The following is a 17,937-nucleotide window of genomic DNA, read 5'->3' as shown; positions in this document are numbered from 1 at the left end:
ATCAAGAATGGCCCTCATTTTATCAAAAGGAAAAATGTGCACATCTCGTGATGTGAAGAAACTCCCTGATGTACCATTTTATTGTAGTCCTTATTGTATTGTTTTCTTATTTATTATTATTTTCACTTCAGCCCTGCAAGGGCCTCCTTGTAAATTCTCTAAATTGTGTTGCCCTAGAAAGGTCTCTTTGTAATTTCTGTAACTTTCACTTTCTATATAAAGGACCCTTGGGGTAGGGTCGAAGCATCCATTCTTCATCCCAGAATTTTGTATTCTGCTCTGGGTCAGTTGACATGGTATCAGAGCAGGCTGCTCTGTAATCAGCTTTTGCTTTAGGCTCTCTCTTTGATATCTCAAAGGCTACTGGCTTCTGGGTTCTTTGTCTGAAGATAGGGCTGTTCTGATCAACCCTAATCCTTGCTCTCTATTCTGAGATTTCTGTAAGAGAGGTCTTCCTGGAACTCTCTTGGAACGCCTCTGTTTGCAAAGAAACCTGATTGATTGTGTCGCCCTGGTCTGTTCTTCTAACTCAGAAGCTTTCTTCGAGATTGGTCAAGCTTTGGAGGAGTTCTGATCTTCTCTCTAAGGCGGCAGCAGTTTTCTTCTTCTTCTGGTCTTCTCTCAAGGGCAGCAGCAGTTTTCCCTTGGACTTCTGTATTCTCAGGCCTTCTCCAAACTTCGAACATTTTGTTCTTGACTACTGGTGCTTCAGATTGAAGGGTTTCAACAGACCTCTTCATTCCCTTTCAAGCTGCTTATCTGAATCCTATTGGTGGATGATTTGAACTGCACACGTCAGGTTGGTGAATCTCTCTTGCAACCCTAGTTTTCTTTATGCTGTCCTAGGGTTACTTGGTAGGGGCTGTGTTCAGTACTGAGGGCATTCAGTCCTCTCCTTTGTTCAACAGTCCTGGAACCATCAGGTTGGACTGTCAACACAACTGGTTGAAGTTGTTCTAGATAAATTTCTTGGAGGATTTTGATTCCTCTACAAGGTGGCAAATCTGTATTGAAGATATTTGACTATATTTCTCTTCCGGACCAGATTTATTGTTGTTTGTCTGAACTGCTTGCTGCAACCTTGATTGAACTATTGACTTAAACTGCTATTGACTTAAGTGAAGTGGTTAACAGCCCTGAACTTTGAATTTCAGTGCTGCTACTTTTCTTCTTGGGTTGCCTTTATTTATTCTTGACGGCTGACAAAGTAGATTTTCTCCCTGCAAAATTTGATGGAACTAACTACAATATGTGGAAGTTCTATATTGATTTCTATGTTGAGGGAAAGGGACTTGAAGGTTACTTGAATGGGACTGTTAGTAAACCTAATGAGGATGAGGCTGATAGTAAAGCCTATACACAATGGAAGCTTGACAATGGACAGTTAGTCTCATGGAATTTGAGCTCCATTGCGCCTCACATTAGTGTTCCTATGAGAAGATTAAGGACTGCCTATGAGATGTATGCCTACTTGAAAAAGGTGTATCATCAGTCCAATAAAGTACTCCGAAAAAGCAATAAAGCATCCTTTGGCATTCTTCCAGCATTCAACCACATATCTTCTCCCTGATTCCACCAGTTTCTCCTCCAAGTAAGTTTGCTTGCCTTTGGAAGCAGCTTCAGACACGAACAAAGTGAGCCATTCTACCATCTCCATACCTTCTACCATGACTGTTGCCTTCTTAGGTTCCCTTATCTTCAAGCTGAGAGAACCTTTGATCCTTATTTCTTCAAACAGAAAGTCTTTCGCCTCTATCTTCAAGATTTTCTTCCATCTCTTGGTCTCCAAAAAACCTTCCTCCATAACTTTCTTGCTTAAGAAGCACATGCTTCAACTCATGTAGCATTCACCTCACAAGATTTTCGGTGCACTAGATTCTTCTGGTGGAAGATCAACTGCAGTTGAGCGAAAAGCTCCCCTTCCATTTAGTTTCTTATAAGCAAGCAATATTAACCCTTCTCTTCATGCTGTCTACCAATGCCATAGTCGTTCTTACCAGTGTTCCTACATTCCAAGTGAATAAATGAAGTTGTGTCTCTTGGACTAACTTCTTTACCTGCCCCTGTTTAGAAGGGTGCAGGCTTGCCTATTTAGCACCACTACTGGCCATTGTTGTGGGGGACCATCCTAGTAGGTCCTTGCCCATTTGACACTACACTCAGGTTAGGGTGCAGCACATTGTTTTTAGACACCCTAACATGAGCACAAAAAGACAAACCAAGATCCATGTTCATGAGTATGGCAAAGTTTTAGTACCAGCTACCAACCTAACACAACCCTCCTTTATTTGGGCTTGGGACTGTCACTATAAGACAAGTTCACACTGGCAGAGATTTATTTCTGACCCTATCCTTTCTCGTTTTTCCACTCATCCATCTCAGCATACACATTTAAGCCACACTCATTTTTTGGACATGTTCCTTGATTGCCTAACATTCTATTCCATCCAATATTGCTAGTCTTACTATTGTTTTATAGAATTTTCATTTATTTCATATGGGATTTCTTCTTTGAAATATTTAAGATGCAGAATCACTATCCTTTAAACACAATGTTGAGCCTTTAGGGATGGCCAAGGATTTGCAGGAGTGGGAAGGATAAAATTCTCTGGAGTACGGTGCCTTTGAAATTACAAAAAAAAAAAAAAATAGGCATATCATCGAAGGCAAAGCAAATACAAGGAGGAAATTGATAGCACATACTTGTTTTGTGGTTGCAGAGTGGTCACTTGCACATCATGAAATGAAGGACATATAAACTTTAAAGAAAAGATTTTGAGTGTAGGCTGTTGCTTTCTCTAGGTCTAGATTAATGGCTTGGAATTCTTGTTTTTTCCTGTTATTATCTTTCAGATTGTAATTGATTCAAATTTATTCCTTCCTAATGACTGTTATGAAAATTCTTCATATTTGTATTAGCTTGTTTTTTAATGAAAATTTAGTCTTATTATCAAAAAAAAGACCCCAACAGAAATTGGTCTGGAGTAGGTTGCATGTGTTTACACATATGAGGTAGGTATACAAGTGTTTATGCATATGAGGTAGGTATGCAAGTACGCATGTACTCATTACATCTTGAGAAGCCTTTCACCAAAGTTGTCTCACTCCACATAGAACTGGGTAGGTCCTAAGGTTAACTGAGGGATTTAGAACTGACAATTTTCTCTTGCTTCCAGAATTAATTGGAGGCAGATTCGCATATCAAAGATATCTATCTAACTTTATCAATAATAACATTCATCAAAAAAAAAAGTTACCAATAATGATCTTTGTTTTTTTTTCTTTTACAATCTTAGATGAATCCTTACTGATCTTGTTACTAATTAAAAAACTATACATCAACAATCTGACATCATCATATCCCAACTCCTTCTACCACTTGTGACAATGACATGAATGGAAAGAAACATGAGTATCATGAAATAAAACGAAATGAAACTTGATAGAAGCATCCTAATGAAAAATGAAAATGGGATCTAAACCTAAGAATCTCAAAGACAACGTCAAGAGAAAAGGTTAATACTTACACTCCATTTGACTGCTCTTCTGATAGTTGTGAAAATTTGTCAGTGTCCACATCATCCTATAACCAAATTATAAAAACCTTTATGAACAAGCTGTGCTTCTGATTGAGATTATTAAAACAGAAGTTAAGCGGCAAACCTTGAATGCTTCTTTTAAAGCTTTATTTACAAGCTCCTCCTCGGTATAAACTTTGAGCTCATCAACCCTATTGGAAACATGAATATCATATAGGATAATTATTAAAAGAAGAAAGCAGGAAAAAGGAAAGATTGAATACACTTTGAACACATCAACACCATGTTCTACCATATATGATATTGATAAACAATATTAAAACAATGGAAATGAAAAAATGAAAATAATGTCAAATACATTTGCATACAAACATGCAAACAATGGAACACAAACTTTTTTTTCTGTTTGACTAATGATGAGAAGGATTTTATTAATATTTAATAAAAATCATTACTCCACCCAAAGAAATTGACAAAAAACTATATATATTATCTTTTTGTTTATCAGAAATAGATAATAGATTATATTAATATGGTAGGTTTAAAAGAAGAATCTCTTTCAATCAAGGACAATGGAAAGGGGGCAACTTTTATTACCTCTTGAAAAAGACTTTCCCTACAAACTCCTCCTGCAAGGTTATCTGCTAGACCATTGGCAGATCTATATGAATAATTTTCTATTAGTAACCAAAACTTTATTGATTAATATGAAAGAATGGGTGAATGGGTTACAAATTTACAATGTTCATAATATGTGCCAAGCACCCTTTTTTTGATGGTAAAATGAAATTTCATTAAAAGAAGAAAAAATTACAGGCTCGAAGGTGATAAGGCATCACCCGCATACAAACACCAATATAGAACTGCTAGGGAACATTACTAAAAAACCATCCAAGTTACAGAGTTGAAGCCCCAAGATATCTCCTAATTTGTCACCCAGATCTTCTCTAGAAACTAGTTTAAATTCTGGAGAGACCAGAACCCAGTCTGAACTGAGTTGCTAACAGCTGCCACGATCATGCCCTGATTCCAACATTTGTCTTCAAAAACTCTTCTATTTCTTTCCTTCCATATATTCCAGCAAATTGCAAACGGGATGCAGCTCCAGAGCATCCTTGCTTTCTTACGTCCTCTTATCTTTGGACAGGAAGAAAAATTCTTGCAGTAGATACTGGCTGAAAATTTGGAAACCCAAACAAACTAGTGAAGATCTTCCACAGAAACCCAGCAACCTTGCACGAGAGGAATAGATGTACAACAGTTTCCTCTTGTTCTTTGCATAGAAAGCACATGTTAACCATGCTAAAACCCCTGGATTTCAGATGATCCACAGTCAATGTAGTGTCCATGGCCACAAGCCAACCAAATGCTCCAACCCTTGGAGGGATTGGATTTCCCCAAACACCATCTATCTGAATTGGACCTGAATCATCCTTGATAATAGCCATGTAGTATGATTTAACAGAGAACATCCCATTTGAGCATTCTTTCCACCAGAGTTCATCCCTTGTCTGAGTTGATATCTGCACTTCTAATTTTTCCAATAAATATATGCATTCCTCCACCTCTCTATCTAGCAGAGGCCTTCTAAACTTTGGACACCATATCAGCTGATCTCCCCTCCTCTCATAACATTCCTTTATAGAAACTTCAGTCCCAGAGAGCTTATACAGCCTTGGACATGGATCACACAATTTGCCTACCCCACACCAATCATCTTCCCAGAACTTTTTTTTTTTTTGATAATTGAAATGATTTTATAAATCAGCAATAAAATAGTACAAAGTCCTCATGAAAAGGTACGAGTTGCAACCTCTCCAGGCTAGTTAAGTACAAATTTCCGAATTAATAATAACTTACATAGAAGCACAAAAAAGATCTTCCCTATATACCCCCTGTTTGGCTAGAGCATCAGCCAAAGAATTAGCAGACCTACTAGCCCATTTTACCTCCACTCTCATATTGCTGGTTAACCACTTTACTTTTTTGATGAGATCTTTGTAGCCCCAAATGGTGGTATCCAAGTTTAGGAGCCACCTGGTTACCATCTGAGAGTCCCCTTCAACTAGGAGATGCTCCACCCCAAGCTGGTTGGCGATCTGAATTCCTTGTACTGCAGCAAGTATTTCTGCCCTTGTGGAATCCCCCACTTCCACCGGTCCTGAGAATAGGGAAACTATGTTGTTGTCCTTATTTCTCAGGATACCCCCTATACCTGAAGGCCCGGGATTGCCTTGGCTGCTTCCATCAAAGTTCAGCTTAATGAAACTTTCCAAAGGCAAAACCCATTCTGACAGAATTCTATCCTTCTTTGTTGAAGTGTTGGTTATTACTAGCCAATTTCTCCACAAATCATCAAAGGAGAAGTCATCAAAGATATCCACCGTTTTCAGCCAATGGATTGCTCTTGTTAGGATACAATCCTTCATTTCATCTAACCCTCTTTCCTTCTCTAAAAAAATTCTTGCATTCCTTTCCTCCCAAAGAGTCCACAGAGTGGCTGCCCTGACACAACTCCACATGACCTTACCTCTTCTAGTGTGCCAAACAAAGACAGATGGGTTGATAACAAGCTTAAATCAGAAGGCAGAGACCACCTACCTCCAAATAGACAAAGGCTCCACCTCCATATAGCTGTAGCAAAGGAACAGGAGATCAGCAAATGGACACAGTCCTCATTCTCGGCCTTACACAAGGACCACCAATTTGGGGAAAGACAAAGCGAGGGTCTCTTTTTCTGTAAGTTTTCCAAAGTATTGATCTTCCCATAGAAGACTTCCCAGTAGAATACAGCAATTTTTGGGGGAATAGGTCGCGCCCAGACTTCTTTGACAGGGAATCCTTGGGAAGAGGGGTTAGAACTGAGGGATTTTAGAAAGGAAGAGCAAGTAAAAGTACCTTTTGGAAGAGCAGTCTAAATCCGTTTATCAGAAGAAGTGGGGTCCAAGCAAACGGATTCTAGTAAATGAATTAGCTCAATAACACAATTCGACTCACCATCCCTTAACCCTCTTCGAAATCCAAAGTCCCAATTTAAAGATAAGGGGTTTAACGGGCTCGGGAGAAAAGTTGCAATTGGCTCATGTTTGTAAAGGGAAATGGAATAGAGCGAAGGGAAACAATCTTTGAGGGGTTGAGCACCCACCCAAATATCCTCCCAGAAAAGAATAGCATTACCAGAACAAGCATCAAACCTGATGAATCTGAGGAAGCGAGGGAGAATCCCATGTATAGCCTTCCAAGGTGTAGTAAGGGTAGCTCGACGAGATATCCCGGAATCCCAACCATTTCCTACACAACCATGAATGCTTGCCACCACCTCATGCCATAATCTCTCTCTCTCTCGGGGCCATCTCCATAGCCACTTCCCTAGAAGGGCTACATTCTTCAACACTATCTTCCCAGAACCTTATTCTTGTACCATCTCCGACTGACAAACTAGTTAAGCATCTGAACTCCGGATTGAATTTCATAATTCCCTTCCAAACACTCATCGCATATGAAGATCTCACCTCCATGGATTCCCACCCAAATCTCACCATCCCATACTTACCCACCACCACTCTTCTCCATAATGAGTTTTCCTCCTTCTCCATAACCACTTCCCTACCAAGGCCATATTGAAGATCGTCACTCTCCTAAATCCCAACCCACCATTTTCTTTTGGTTTACAAACTCTCCCCCAATTTACCAAATGAAACTTCTTCATCCTGCCTTCCCCACATACCCCTTCCCATAGAAGTCCCTCTGGACTTTTTCAATTCTTTCAGCCACTTGAGATGGAATCTGTTGAGAATGTAAGGGCATTTTTGTCCTTTTATGTTTTTTGTATTAGGGTGCCTATTCAAGGGCATCGTTGTAATTTTGCTCAATATGTTAAATGGAAGTTTTCCAGGTGTGAACAGTAAAACACTAGCATTCTCAACAAAACCTCCATCTCTAAACCTTCTAACTTGGTATCAGAGCATCATACAATCAAGGAAACTATCTACTACTAGTCGTGACTCACAGATAGACCTATTGGCATCAGCACAACGTCGGTTGATGTCAACAGTCCGTAAAGTCGATGGCATCCGTATGTGTTTCTGATACACGATGATGGGCCTCATTTTTAGAGGAATTTTGGTATATATTTCATGGTAGTTTGAAGCAGTTTTATATTTTTCTTGGATTTTTCGAATGAAAATTAGCGAAAAATCCATATCTGAAGTTTAGGGCTTTCATGCTCGTATGGTGGGTTGGTTGTTGTTGAAACCACTTGTGTTTGAGTGGTAAATCCCTAAGACTACAAGAAGTAGTCCTAGATTTTTTGGAACCCTAAAACATTTTTGGGGAATTTTCTTCCCCTGTTTTGCTGCTAGCACCTCTTTTTCCTGGTTTTATTGTTGTAGATCGTGTTTAACCTTGTGGGAAAGGTATTTCGGAGTTTAGTTGGTGTTGGGATACAATGGTGATCGTGAGAAAGGTGTTTTAGAGGGCTTGTGATCGATGGACTCACACAAAGATGTTCGCATACCTATCTATGTCCTCCTGAGAAGTAATGACAATGTCGGAGGGCAGATTACTACTGTAAAACTTGATGGAACAAATTTTCTCTCAATCAGCTAAGCTTACAATCGGTGGAAGAGGTAAGCTTGGATTTATTAACAGTAAGGAAGCAAATCATTCCAAATGGAAGCAGGATAATCTATTGGTTATGTCATGACTTGTATGCTCTATGCAATCACACATCACCCACAACTATATGTTCCTTCTAACAGCCAAGGATATTTGGGACAGACTAACTACAACTTATTCTCAATCGAAAAACACTGCTAGAATCTATTAGTTGCAAAGAGAAGCATGCAATATGCAACAAGGGGAGAAATCAGTGGCCATGTATTTCTCCTCCTTACAATCAATTTGGCAAGAAATTGATCACTTAGAGGCTTTGGAGTGGAAGGATCCTGTTGATATTGAACAGTATAGGAAGTACATTGAGAAAAACCAAGCTTTTTATTTTCTTGCTAGATTGAATGTTGATTATGACTTCACCAAGCAATACATCCTTTGTGTTGATATTTTGTCACTCCCCATAGCATATTCTCTTTTAAAGAATGAAGAGAGTAGGAGGAATGCTATGATGCAAGTGTCTGTAGGTGAGCACACTACTCTTGTGTCCACGAAGCCCAAACAAAGTTTTAGTAAACCTGAAAAGGTATTTTGTGAGTATTGCAAGAAGCCAAAGCACACCAAGGATAGGTGATGGAAATTAAATCCCCACCTAAATCCTAAGAGGTTTAAAACTGGAAAGAAGGTAAATTCTCATGTTGCTACAACTAGTCATGATTCTCAGACTCACATGCTTGAGAGAAATCCTCCGGCTCCGACATCTGCTCGTGACACCTTTCATGTGATGCAAAATTTGAGAGGCATCTTACTCCATCTTGAAAAGAGTGGATTGCCTACATCTACTAGTTCACATACTTCTTCTAGTACCTTTGAAAAATCAGGTACTACACTTGCGTGTCATGCCTCACCCTCATTGACACAAGAACCAGTGATCATATGACTGGCATGCCTTCCTGGTTTACCACTTACAAACTATTTTTGGGTGAAGTTAAACTTACCAACAACTTTTCTCTGAACTTTGTACTCCATGTTCCACAATTGCATAGAAATCTCTTATCTATTATCTCTCTTACAAAGCCTCATAATTGCTCCGTAACCTTCTGTCCATCTCATTGTGTCTTTCAAGATCTGAGTACGGGGAAGACGATTAGCAATGGACATGAAGCCAATGGAGTTTATCTTCTTGATCAGTCTCCAAAGTTAGAGTTAATGTGTAAGTCCGAGTCCTGTCATGATGAGAAACTAAGTCAATTGAAATTGTGGCATCATCGTCTTGGGCATGTGTCTTTTGGTTCTTTGAAGTTTTTGTTTCCTAGTCTATTTGAGTCCTTATCTAGTTCTAGTTTACAGTGTGAAGTTTGTCAACTATCAAAGCAAGGTAGAACCACATATTTTGCAAGTAACAAAAGAAGTAATGTTGCTTTTCATTTAATATATACTGATGTTTGGTGACCTTATTCTATTCCATGTATGGGTGGCTATAAATATTTCATTCTCTTTGTTGATGACTACTGGCAATATACTTGGTTGTATTTGATGAAGAGCCAAGATGAGTTTCCTTTAATTGTAAAAGGTTTCTTCAGTATGGTGGAGACACAATTTAAGAAGTATATTAAGATTACCAAATCTGACAATGCCAATGAATACTTTGAAAAGCACTTACAAACTTTCCTTGAAGAGAAAGGAGTAATTCATCAAAGCTCCTGTCCTCATACTCCCCAACAAAATGGGGTATTAGAAAGAAAAAACAGGCATGTGGTTGAAGTTGCCAGAGGATTGTTATTCCATATGCATGTCCCAACTTGGTTTGGGGGGGGATGCTATCGAAACAGTTGTATATCTTATTAACAGACTACCCTCCTTCATCTCTAGTCTCCTCATCAGGTTCTTTTTCCTGATGAAGATGCCTTCCATCTTCCTCTTAAAGCTTTTGGGTGTGTTTACTTTGTCCATGACATGAGTCCTTCCATGTTGAAATTTGATCCAAAGTCTATCAAGTGTATCTTCTTGGCATATTCTTAGTCCAAAAGGGGTACCATTGTTATGACCCTTGTTCTAGAAAAAGATAAGTGTCCAAAGATGTCACATTCTTTAAGTCTACTCCCTTCTTCTCCTCCTCTTGTCCTTCTCTTCAGGGGGAGAATGTCAATGAAGATCGGACTCCTTTTTGTATGCCAATTCCTGTTCCAGCTACAACAAATATTGTCAATCCTTCATCTTCTTCTCCTCCTCCCTATGGTGGTAGTAATTTTCCTCCTGTGACTCCTCCTATTCCTTAGTATTAGCACCAGTGATTCGTCAGATGGAAAAAGAGGATGACTCCAGAGGTTGAATGTCTATCACAATCTGACTTCCCGAACTCAGGTAATTTGGATTCTAAACCTCTTGTTTCTAATCGTTGTGTTGAATCTATTACTGAGCTTCCTAGTGTGGGTTCTGACCTTGACCTCCCTATTGCAGTTTGTAAAGCAAAAAGGGTATGTGCTAAATATCATATCTCAAATTATGCCTCTTATGAAACCATATCACCCTCTTATTGTGCCTATATCTCTTCTATTGCTTTTGATTTATCCCTTGCAGTTACTGAGACAATGCAATTCCCTCATTGGAAGGTTGCTATGAAGTAGGAAATGGAGGCACTTAAAACCAAACATGGGAAAGTGTTTCTATCCCAGAAGGCAAAGTTCTTGTTGGATGTAAGTGGGTTTACACAGTGAAGAATAAAGTTGAAGGCTCAATTGAAAGGTATAAATCTCAACTTATGGCAAAAGGGTACACTTAGTCTTATGGCATTGATTACCAAGAAACCTTTGCCCCAGTAGCCAAGATGAACTCAATCCGAGTTATCATGTCCCTCTCTGTCCACTGTTCTTGGCCCTTGTATCAAGTGGATGTTAAGAATGCCTTTTCTCAAAGGAAACCTCTAGGAAGAAGTTTACATGGAACTTCCTCTAGGAGTGAACATCCCTGGGAGTGAAGGAAAGATTTGCCACTTGAAGAAAACCCTTTATGGCCTTAAACAAGCCCCTAGAGCTTGGCTTAACAGATTCAGAAAAATTGTCTTGAAAATTGGCTTCTCATAATCTCAAGCTGACCATACCTTGTTTATTAGGAGAGTAAATGGAAAAGTGACTATGTTGATAGTATATGTCGATGATATTGTTATCACAAGGGGATGTCTGGTAGGGATGGCAATTTCCCCATTTCCTCGATCCCCGTGGGGATCTACCCCGAATGGGTAGGGATGGGGATGATATTCCCCCCCGCAGGGACGGGGATGGGGAAATTTTCATCCCCGTTGGAGGAGATGGGGCAAGGACGGGGAGAGCACTCCCCAATCCCCACTCCGTGGGATCCCCGCTAATATATGTATATATGTATGCATACATTTATATATGTATATATATACATGCATCCATATATTAATGTTTTTAAAAATATGGTTGAATATGTTTGAATCTTTTCTAATATGATTGTAATTTTTAATTATTTTATTTTTATTTTGTAAATAAAATATAAAACAAAAACAAAATGGTTGACATTATAAAAAATCACGGGGAGTGGGGATCCCCGTGGGGATGGGGATGGGGATAAGATTGTCCCCGTTAGCGAGGATGGGGACGGGGATGCAGATTTTCGCGGGGACAGGGATGGGGAAAGGCTCCCCGTCCCCACCCCACCCTGTTGCCATTCCTAATGTCTGGAATTGTTGAACCGAAGTCTTTTCTTGCTAATGAATTTGAATTAAGCACCTTGCAAATCTCCAAATTCCAGTATTTCCTAGGGATTGGGATCGCAAGGTCAAAGAGGGGCATTCATATTTCTCAAAGGAAATATGTCCTTGATCTGCTTCAGAAGGTAGGAAAATTGGATTGTAAACCAATTGAAACTCCGATTGATCCCAATCATACAGTTGTGAGTTGATGATGGAAATGTCCTTCCTAACAAAGGTGTCTATCAAAGACTTGTCGATCGCCTTCTCTACTTGTGTCTGACTAGGTCTGATATATCATATGTTGTGAGTGTGGTCAGCCAATATATGCATAAGCATAGATCATCTCATATGCAAGTAGTGAATAGAATACTTGCCTATTTGAAGGGGTGTCCAGGAAAAGGAATATTGTATTTTGATCATGGGCATTTGAAGGTAGAGGCCTATTCTGATGGTGACTGGGCACGTTCCATTGATGATAGGTGGCCTACTTCTAGCTATTGTACCTTGGTGGGTGGTAATGTTGTATATTGGAGAATAAAAAATCAGTCATGGCTTCATCTAGTGCAAAGGGAGAGTACAGAGCTATGGCTTATGGGATTTCCAAATTGTTGTGCTTGAAGAACTTGTTGACAGAAATGGGAGTAAAGATTGATACACCAATGATATTATAGTGTGACAACCAAGCTACCATAAACATAGCCCACAATCCTGTTCAACATGATCGTACAAAGCATATAGAGGTTGACCAACGCTTCATTAGAGAAAGAGTTGCCAATGGAAAGATTTGTTTACCTTTTGTGAGGTCTAAAGATTAGTTGGTTGATTGTCTTACTAAAGGTGTTCCCAAATCAAAACTTGACAAAAATTTGAACAAGCTAGGCATGACAAATATCTATGCTCAGCTTAAGGGGAGTGTTAAGAGTATAAGGGCATTTTTGTCCTTTTATGTTTTTTGTATTAGGGCGCCTATTCAAGGGCCTCTTTGTAATTATTCTCAATATGTTACATCTTATTTGGACTGAATTTTCACACCAGACTGAATTCTAAATTCTTTCTTCTTCCAACACTCAGACCCTTAATCATTCCAAGTAAGCAGTAACATTTCCAGATTCAACCCGTAAACTTGAATAGACAATAGGGGATTCGACTTGCAAGGAGCCGAGCCTCTGAAATCTGGGGACATACCGCGTAGGAGACTCATGATCTGGATTCTGTAACAGTTCAATTGCATTCTTGCAAGGAGGATCAACTCTCAGTTTGGTTGGGTCAAACGGAATGCAAATGGGATGGCGGATACCCTAGCAAAACAAGGGGCAAATAGATCTTCATTGTACTGGGCAGAATTGTAGCTGATTGCAAGTGGTTGCAGATTAGATTAATGCTACTCTGCAACCTTTAACTATTGTAACTGATTTTCTCTGTTATTAATTAAAAAATTTCTTGCTGACCAAAAAAAAAATCTCCAGATTGGGAATCAGAGTAACAAGACACATTGCCATCAAGAAGGAACCTTGTGCCGATACAGCAACACAAGCTGAAGACCCACCATTACCCGTTATGGCTCCATCAAAGATAACCACACGTCCACATTCACTGAAATAGCCAAGGAAAAAGGAATGTATTCCTCATCCATGGCTCCTCTTACTCTCGGTGTACTTCATGCTCCTTGTCTATGATATATAAATGCCGTAATTCTAGGATTATATGACCCTTCACAACTACTTGTTGGGGATATGGATTCCAGCCATCAAAAATCACTTGGTTCCTAGCCATCCAAATACACCATAAGATTGTAGTAACACCAATAAAACTTTTCTGATCAGTGGCGTTATCCTTTCAGTAACTGAGGATTATTTTCCACAGACATGCACTTCCATCCCCTATATCCCATCAATCACCTGTCCAACCTCCTATAGATCCCAACCAGACAACCCGTGCAAATGGATGTTGCCAAAACAGGTGGGCCTCTGTTTCTGCATAATCACATCCAAAAGAGCACTTGGAAGACCCTCTGGACCACCATAAAGTATCTAACACTGGAAAACTTCCAGATGGTAATTTCCAAATGAATAACTAAATTCTTGGGCATGTATGATATTTCCAAATTTTCTTCCAATGCATGTCAGCTCCATATATTTTTCTCTGCTTCCCCAATAGCAGTTTGTAGGCACTTTTAACTGAGCATTTCCAACCAATCCGGTATCCAAAACCACTCATCTCTTCTATTGATCTCTAAGGAAACTAGGATTTTCCAAATCTCCAAGCACACCCTATCATCAAATAGAACTGATAATAATCTGTCATTCTATCCCCCATTCTGCAGAAGTAAGTCTTCAACAACAAATATATTCTCCAGCACTTCCGCATTCCCATTTGGAACTCTAAAGTAGATAGAGTGGGAACCTAGGGTGCATCCCCAAATTCTCACCAAACAGCCATCCCCAATCTGCCAACACATGCCTTCTTTAAGTAGTGATACCCCTTTATGAACACATTTCCAAATCCAAGAGGAATTCCTCTTATTTGGTCAGTCCCCCACCCTCCACTTCTTATTTTTGAGTTTTGACAATGAAAAAAAAAATCTCTTGTTTTTTGAATTAAATACAAAATTCACCCTTATTATCATCAAATCCTTGTCATTAATCAAAGAAACCAATTATTTTCTTTTGCTTTCATCCTTCATTCTAGAAATGCAATGCCATATAATAATTAAAAAAGGAGAGTAACATAATTAAAATGCCTTGATAACTCAAGCATGTTTGTGTGTGTGTGCGTCCAAAGGAATCTCCAGAATTTACTTACGAGAGATCATCCTCATCAAATGTTTGAGATGAATCAATAAACAACTCTGCCTCCAACATCTGCATCAACCAGTAGTAACGAGAAACACGTTTGAAAAACTGACAATTATAATTTGAAAAGCAGCAGTTGGAATATTTTGATATCGAGTGCTCGCCCATAAACACAATATGAGCATCTAAAATCTAAATGCACTTAATACAAAACGAAACCAAACAGAAAGACAAAAAAAAGGTGAGGTAAAGTATTGGTATGTAATTTACCCGTAGCTCTTCAATTATTGAGGCTTCAAATTCGGCAATTCTGGTGATAGGACTAACCAGATTAGGAACGTAGATGGGGCCACCACGAGGAATAGAATTGCAAACATCATCATCCCTCTGGGAGTGAGACTCAACAATCTCCATTCTAATTGAACTTTCACCGTTGCTCCTCATTTCTTCATTTCTTCTTTGGTGTTAGACTTGTTAATGAGTTGATTGAGCAAAACTGATATAGATGCGCGAGGTACGGAGGTAGACAAATTCCGAAACTTGTAACTTTTGAAACCCATTTCTCATCAAGCATTATAAAAAGGGGGGCAATAAGAATCTTCTTGGTTTTTCAGTTCATTCGAAAGGATTTTCTTTAAACACGTCACCTGATGCTGACTTGGAAGAAACTTGCAACCAGTTCAATAATAATCCTTTTAAAAACTTTTTTTGTTAAAAAACATAACAAAAATAAAAAGCATCGCAAAACTTCTCCCTCTACCAAAACCCTTCCACCTGCGCCCTCTTCCAAAACCTTCCACCTACACCGTCAACGACAGCAAACAATCAAGAGCCAAAGAACCAATGAATCCTCAAAGACACGAACCATTGAGGGGAAATGATAAGACACCTCAATTTTATTTGCAGAGAATCCTAAAAAATGATTTTTTTTTTTGCAGCAAGAATGAGAATAAATTTTAACCTGTTTGGTTAAAATTTTCATTCTCATTCATTTTTTTCATTAATCAAAAGAAATCGAGATGAACAGTTGTTACTGTAATAATGGTATCGAGACAGAAAATCGAACAAAAATTTCTCATTTATCTGATAGTTTACATGTATATATATATAGAGAGAGAGAGAGAGTGGTGATGAGTCACCGATTTTAACAAACAAATTGCCCACATGACCACAGTTGGTTATAACCGACCTTAGTATTCTAACACCGTAGGAGGTATGGAGAGATTGACTTGTACTTTAGTCTAAAGAATCCTCTTTAACCACACTAACTCAGAAGAAGTAATGGCCATTGCTCTATACTCTGCATACTCAGCTTCAGCAGAAGAGTGAGAGATAGTGTGTTGCATCTTGGATTTCCATGATAGAGGAGAATTTCCAAGTCAAATAGTCTGTGGTGGAGCAACAAGTCAGGGGGCAGTTGGCCCAGTCAAATCACAAAATCCATGGAGTTGGAGAGGACTGGAGGCTAAGAAGAAAATGTCATAGGTAACAGTGCCTTTGATGTAGCTTACCACTCACAAAGCTGCATCAAAATGTTCTTGTTTGGGGTCTTGCATGAATTGACTTAAATAGTTGACAGCAAAACAAATGTTCGGCCTTGTTGTTGTTAAGTAGATAAGTCGGCCTATCAAACGGTGATACTAGACTGGATCCGAGTATGTTGGACTAGAGGTGTCGATGAAATGTCTTTGGGGTTCCATGGGTGTAGAATATGACTTGCAATCCATCATACTTGTGTCTCGGACGATGTCAAGAGCATACTTTTGTTGAGTGAGAAAGATGCCAGCACTTGATCTAGATACCTCTAGTCCAAGAAAAAATTTAAGTGGGCCCAAATCTATGATCCCAAACAGACTATCTAAGTGTTTCTTAAGAGTGAGAATGCAAGTGGTGTCATTTCCTATAATGATGACATCATCAACAAATACCAAAACAACAACAAAGGAGCATTCGGACTTAAGTGTGAAGAGAGGATGATCAGATAGTGATTGCTTGTAATCCAAGAATGACAGTGACAATGTGAATTTCTCAAACCACATTCGGGAGGCTTGCTTGAGGTCGTAAAGAGACTTGTTCAATTTACAAATATGGTTGGGAAAAGTATGCCCAAAGCCTTGCGGAATGGTCATGTAGACTTCTTCATGGAGGTCTCCATGAAGAAAAGCATTGTTCACATCTAGCTGATGGAGATCCTAACCTTCGATGGATGCAACTATGAGTAAACATCGAACAGTGGCGATTTTAGCCACTAGAGCAAAAGTGTCATGATAATCAAGGCCTTCAATTTGAGTGTAACCTTTTGCAACAAGCCACACTTTGAAGCGCTCTATAGTACCATCAGCCTTGTATTTGATGCGGTAGACCCACTTTGACCCAATGGGTTTCTTGCCAAGAGGTAGTGGTACAATGGACCAAGTGTTGTTTCGCTCTAGGGCTGCAACTTCATCGGCCATTGCTTGACACCATTGTAGGTTTTTGGCTGCTTGGGTGTAGGTCTTGGGTTCATCTTGAAGGGAAGCTAGATGGGATTGGGCTAGTGAAGGAGGAAGTTTATAAATGTAGTCAAGGAGATGAACGGGGACGGTGGTGTTGCGGTGTAGGCGGGTGATGGGTGATGATGGAGAGTCCAGTGGGTGATGGGTATTGGGTTCAAATGTGTCAATGTGGCTATGCTGAAGTGGTGGTGGTGGTGTAGGATTGATTGCTTGAGGGGTTCAGACATAGGAGGTTGGCGTGTTTGGGTTTGGTGTTGGGTAGTGTCAATGGTGGTAGGTGGGCTAGGGTAATCAAAATCGCCTAGGGGTGGTAGAGGAATGACAGATGTGTTGGGTTGGGTAAGTAATGGCCCATTCTTGAATAGGAAATGATTCTCATAGAAAATGACATCCCTTGTGGTGAAGATTTTATGAGTTTCTAGGTTGTAAACTCTGTTGCCACATTGACCATGTGGGTAGCCCACAAAGACACAAGGATGGGCTTGAGCGGCAAATTTGTTACGTGGATGTGGTCATAATTGGGCATAACATACGTAGCCAAAAACCCGTAGGTGATGGTAGGATGGTGACTTGTGAAACAAGGCTTCTTATGGAGAGACATTAGATAGTAATAGGGTGGGTAGTAGGTTTATGATATAGGTTGTAGTAAATAGACATTCTCCCCAGAAGGCAATGGGAAGGGAGGCTTTAAACATAACGCTCATGCCACCTCCAATAGATGACGGTGTTTTCTTTCTGCCACCCCATTTTGTTGGGGTGTGTCCACACATGAGGTTTGATGTAGT

At 39.5% G+C, this 17,937-nt stretch overlaps 1 protein-coding gene across 1 annotated transcript in view; it reads right to left on the bottom strand.

The window, feature by feature from the left end:
* Nucleotides 1-16,197, bottom strand: part of SRD2 (snRNA activating complex family protein) — an 81,725-nt gene extending 65,528 nt beyond the window's left edge. The window contains exons 1-5 of the mRNA XM_010246520.3: nt 15,847-16,197; nt 14,928-15,457; nt 14,668-14,726; nt 3,664-3,730; nt 3,528-3,583 (exon numbers count right to left, since the gene is read on the bottom strand). Coding sequence (XP_010244822.1) covers nt 3,528-3,583; nt 3,664-3,730; nt 14,668-14,726; nt 14,928-15,101 — 356 coding nt within the window. The 5' untranslated portion in view covers nt 15,102-15,457; nt 15,847-16,197. The remainder of the gene's footprint in view (nt 1-3,527; nt 3,584-3,663; nt 3,731-14,667; nt 14,727-14,927; nt 15,458-15,846) is intronic.
* Nucleotides 16,198-17,937: the final 1,740 nt, after the last annotated feature.

Source organism: Nelumbo nucifera, chromosome 1 (assembly GCF_055504915.1).
Source record: "Nelumbo nucifera cultivar China Antique chromosome 1, China Antique-T2T, whole genome shotgun sequence".
Classification (NCBI taxonomy): domain Eukaryota; kingdom Viridiplantae; phylum Streptophyta; class Magnoliopsida; order Proteales; family Nelumbonaceae; genus Nelumbo; species Nelumbo nucifera.
This window is presented reverse-complemented; position numbering and strand designations above follow the sequence as displayed.